This window comes from Ipomoea nil, unplaced genomic scaffold (genome assembly GCF_001879475.1).
Source record: "Ipomoea nil cultivar Tokyo-kokei standard unplaced genomic scaffold, Asagao_1.1 scaffold3170, whole genome shotgun sequence".
Classification (NCBI taxonomy): domain Eukaryota; kingdom Viridiplantae; phylum Streptophyta; class Magnoliopsida; order Solanales; family Convolvulaceae; genus Ipomoea; species Ipomoea nil.
The window spans coordinates 483315-487858 of record NW_017619598.1 but is presented as its reverse complement, the minus strand read 5'-3'; the positions used below and the strand labels follow the sequence as shown (position 1 = coordinate 487858).

General features: G+C 38.8%; 1 protein-coding gene across 1 annotated transcript; it reads left to right on the top strand.

The window, feature by feature from the left end:
* The first annotated feature begins 1099 nt into the window (after positions 1-1099).
* On the top strand, positions 1100-2110 carry LOC109167837. The gene has a single exon (XM_019316907.1). It carries the CDS (start codon positions 1100-1102, stop codon positions 2108-2110), a length of 1011 nt encoding a protein of 336 aa, XP_019172452.1.
* The last annotated feature ends 2434 nt before the right edge of the window (positions 2111-4544 follow it).

Below are 4544 nucleotides of genomic sequence, written 5' to 3'. Positions count from 1 at the left end.
GGCCGTGACGTGATTATGGAGCTGTGGCTGAGTCCACGTGATTGGGGGATAACATTGTGTTATCCGGGCATGTGTTGCCGTGATTGGTGGGTTTTCGTTGGTGGTTATAGGTGGGGGACGACGGTCCCAGCGGAATAAGGTTGGACTTGGCTGTACAGGGGATTTCTGGAGGTAATGGTTGGCTTTGAAGGTACAAGGATGGGGGTAGCCATAAGGTTGGAACAGGGCATAAGGAAGGCAGATCAACTCGTGATGGGTGATGTCACGAGGGCTTGTGTAGCCGTTGTGGTGAGTTCTCTTCTCCCGTGACGTGTGTAGTCACGGATCCTTGTGGTGTTTTGGCATGTGTTGCCGTTGGGTGAGTCTTTATCCTTGTGTGTGGTTAACCTTTGTGGTTGGGATGTGTTCCCGGTGTTATCCTTGTGAGTGGTGAGTCTTGTGTTGTCTTCTGATCTTGGTTTTTAACTTATATATTGTATTCTGTTTCGAAAATAGTTTTTATGTTGTATATCTACCTATTTATGATACTTAACGGTATTGGTGGGTTACCAGCATTATTCGCTGACCAGGCGTCGCCCCGATGTTTATCTTTGTATCTTTCAGGTGTTGAGTAGTCGAGCACGATGTCTAGAGCCGGTAGCTTAGCACCTGTACCTTTAGACTGTGTTTTTGTGGCCTGCGTGCCAATGGTTTTAGATTGATGTTTTGGGATAGTGATACACTTGCAGATTGTTCGCCTTAGCGTTTACCGGGTGTGGTAGACGTGGCATAACACCCCTGTTTTGGATTTCTTTTATCCAGTTTCTGTTTTCTTCCGTTGTGCTAGTGTTTTGTTGTTAATCTGCATGTGTTAAGACTTGTTTTTAGGTCTTGTTTTTGGGGGGTGTTACAGTTGGTATCAGAGCCTAGGTTTAGAGCCTAGGAAGAGTTGAGTCTAGACTTTCTAAGTGTTTAAGTGTGTTTTGAGACCTCTAAGCGACCTTAAGGAGTTAAGTGCTAGACTTAGGATTCTAGGTTGCGCGGTGAGATGTGCATTGCTTTTCGTCTTGCTTGCTTGCTTGTTCTTTTGGTAACCTTGTTGTTGTAGCAGAAGTCTGTGATGTCTCCTCGCCAGCGAACCGCAGTGTTTGAAGATGTGGGTGAAGTGGTTAAGAGATATCGGTTGGTTGGATCTAGCAGTGCCTCTGGGGTAATTGAGCGGTGGATCCGGAGTGGTACGTCCACAAGAGTAAGTTCTAGTGCAGCTACCTTACCAGTACTCCGTGATGTAAGAGAGTATGGAAGTATAGAGGTTCATCATCCGGCGGTAGGGTCATCTCAAGAGAGGGTGCTTACCTTAAATGAAGTCCGAACAGGTGACAGCGACGTAGTAGTGGGGACCTTCCTTGTGCAGTCTGTGCCGGCAACAGTCTTGTTTGATTCAGGGGCGTCTAACTCGTTTATATCACCCGGCCTCGTGAAGAAGTTGGGCTTATCTGGGGGCGCTGGAGTGAGGTTTAACGTGAAGGTAGCGTCGGGAGAAGTTAGGGTGTGTGACCGTCTTTTTGAGGGCATCAAGATTTATATCAAAGGTGAAGAGTTTCCGAGTGATCTAATCCAGTACGACTTGGACGGGATGGATGTGGTCCTAGGTATGGACTGGTTGGGACGGTTTAGAGCCCAAATCTTGTGCAAAGATCAGAAGGTAGTGCTACGAGGACCAAGCGGGAAAAGAGTGTCATACCGTGGAAAGATGGAAGAACCCGGAATTAAGCTGGTGTCTATGGTAAAGATGAAGAGGTATATGGACAAGGGCAATGATGTGTACTTGTGCTCCGTCGAGAACTTGGAGGCAAAGGAGGAGGTAGCTCAATCGATACCTGTAGTCGGTGAGTTTCTTGATGTTTTTCCCGAAGAAATACCGGGTATGCCGCCCGCTAGGGAAGTGGAGTTTTCAGTGGATCTCATGCCGGGTACTGCACCCATCTCTAAAGCCCCATATCGTCTGGCTCCGCCTAAAATGCAAGAGTTGAAGGCTCAATTGCAAGAACTCCTTGACAAGGGTTACATTCGGCCAAGTGCATCGCCTTGGGGAGCTCCGGTGTTGTTTGTAAAGACTACCGGGAGCTGAATCAAGTTACCATCAAGAACAAATACCCCCTTCCAAGAATAGATGACTTGTTTGATCAACTCTGATGGGCATATTTTACGCTCATATTTTAGGTACATCTTTATAATATTTTTATATTAATTATTTAATATTATCTAATAATTAGTTCTTTTTATATACATAGTATAATCTATTCTTATACTATATATAATATATATAATATATAATTTATAAGAGTACATACTACGTACTTAATACTATATATATATATAATATACAATATAATATATAATATAATATATATAACATAGAATGCATTATAGTATACATATAATGCGTACTACATTATAATTACTTATATATTTATATATATATATATATATATATATATATATATATATATATATATATATATATATATATATATATATATATATATATATATTATAAATCTAAACTTTATAATTGATTTTTTCTTTTTTTGTACAGGCATGCATCATAATAACATGGCTGGAATTGTGGAAGACTCAGTCATAAGGCAAAATAATAGGAAAAATGAGTGGTAGAAAATGATTGGGAAAATATATAAATAGTTAAGGTTTTCTATTGTAAAATGTTCATTCTTCCCCTCTCGATTATTCTTTAAAGTTGTTACCAATGTCCATTCGTGGCTAATTTCTTCTAGCTTGGCTTAGTGAATTGATGCCCCGGAATTGATTATGCTGTAAGATTATTTATTTATTTTTATTATATATGTTTCTATGCATTTGAGTATTAAATATTCTGCTAAAATTATTTGAATAGTTGTATCATTTAATTGCTAGGGAGGCCTACTAGTTATTTATTTGATATAATTATTTGCTATATTAGATAATGTTGTGCTACAAATTATTCTAATATTCAGTAGCAACTGAGGTTAATTATTGACGGCTTAGTGATAATTGGTCTCGGGTAGAATATTTTCCTAAATTAAATGCAACCGCTTGTGCTTGTGTGATTTAGTTTGTTGGTTTTCCTAGTTCCTATTGCTGCTATTAAATTAAATCTATAGCGCTTGTCTTAGATTATTTAGTAGTTAGGGGTAATTAAACCGCTTGTGCTTTATTTACCTACAACTAAGGGAAAACAGAAACGAAATAATTTCACGACAAATATTCAATTGCATATTAATTACTTTATTAATCAATGATCAGTGTTGAATTCCGGTGGTGGATCTTTACTGACCAAGGTTTCTTATTATAAGTGTTTTCGATATATTATTTTCACTGTTTATTCGTTCGATTAAATTTCTCGTTTATTTAATTTCTCTTTTATTTAATATTTATTCTCGATATATTCCAAACCCCCCATTATTTCCTTGAGCACAAAAGTTAAACTAGTTACTCCTCGTGGGATCGATCCTTACTCCCGCTACTACGTTTGTAAGGTTTTAATTTGGGAGCCTACGACAGCTCACCAAATTTTGGCGCCATTGCCGGGGAGCTTTTCTTGTTTATTTTGTGTTTATTTAATTATTTATTTGTTCATCTGTTTTTCTCGCTAATTTGTCCCATAAAAATTTAAAAAAAAAACATTTTCTTTCGTTACCTTTACATAATCGCTGCAATATATTTTCTTTTTGTTTATGCCTATAACTCGATCCGCTAATCAAAAAATCTTGCCGTACGATCCGGAAATTGAAAGAACTGTACGCAGGTGGAAGAAACAAGCTTTGAGGAAATTGGATTTTAGTGATCTGGCTACCGACCCTCAACCTTCCAACAATTCTGATTCAGAAGGGGAACCCATGGCTCAAAATCGGACTTTAAAAGAGCTTGGAGCTCCAAATTTGGATCAGCAACCTTTATGCATCACTTTTCCCGCTCTAGATGCTAATGTACAATTCAAACTGAAATCTGGATTAATTCATCTTTTGCCTTCTTTTCATGGACTTGCAGGTGAAGATCCGCACAAACACTTAAAGGAATTTCATGTGGTGTGTTCGAGTATGAAACCCACTGGGGTTACTGAAGAACAAATCAAGTTAAGAGCCTTTCCCTTTTCGTTGAAAGATTCAGCGAAGGATTGGCTATACTATCTACTTTCTGGGAGCATCACCACATGGAATAACTTAAAGACACTATTCCTTGAAAAATATTTCCCAGCTTCAAGGGCGGCCAACATTAGAAAGGAAATTTGTGGTATAAGGCAAAACAATGGAGAGTCATTGTATGAATATTGGGAGCGTTTCAAGAAACTATGTGCAAGCTGCCCACACCATCAAATTAGTGATCAATTACTCATTCAGTATTTTTATGAAGGACTTTTTCCTATGGATAGAAGCATGATTGATGCCGCAAGCGGTGGTGCTTTAGTTGACAAGACACCGGACGCTGCGAGAACTCTAATTGCAAACATGGCTGCAAATTCTCAACAATTTGGCAATAGACTTGTCCAACCGTCTAAGCAAGTGAAT

What these genes read in the sequence shown, in the direction of transcription:
- LOC109167837 (XM_019316907.1), top strand. Translation starts at nt 1,100, where the DNA reads ATGTCTCCTCGCCAGCGAACCGCAGTGTTTGAAGATGTGGGTGAAGTG.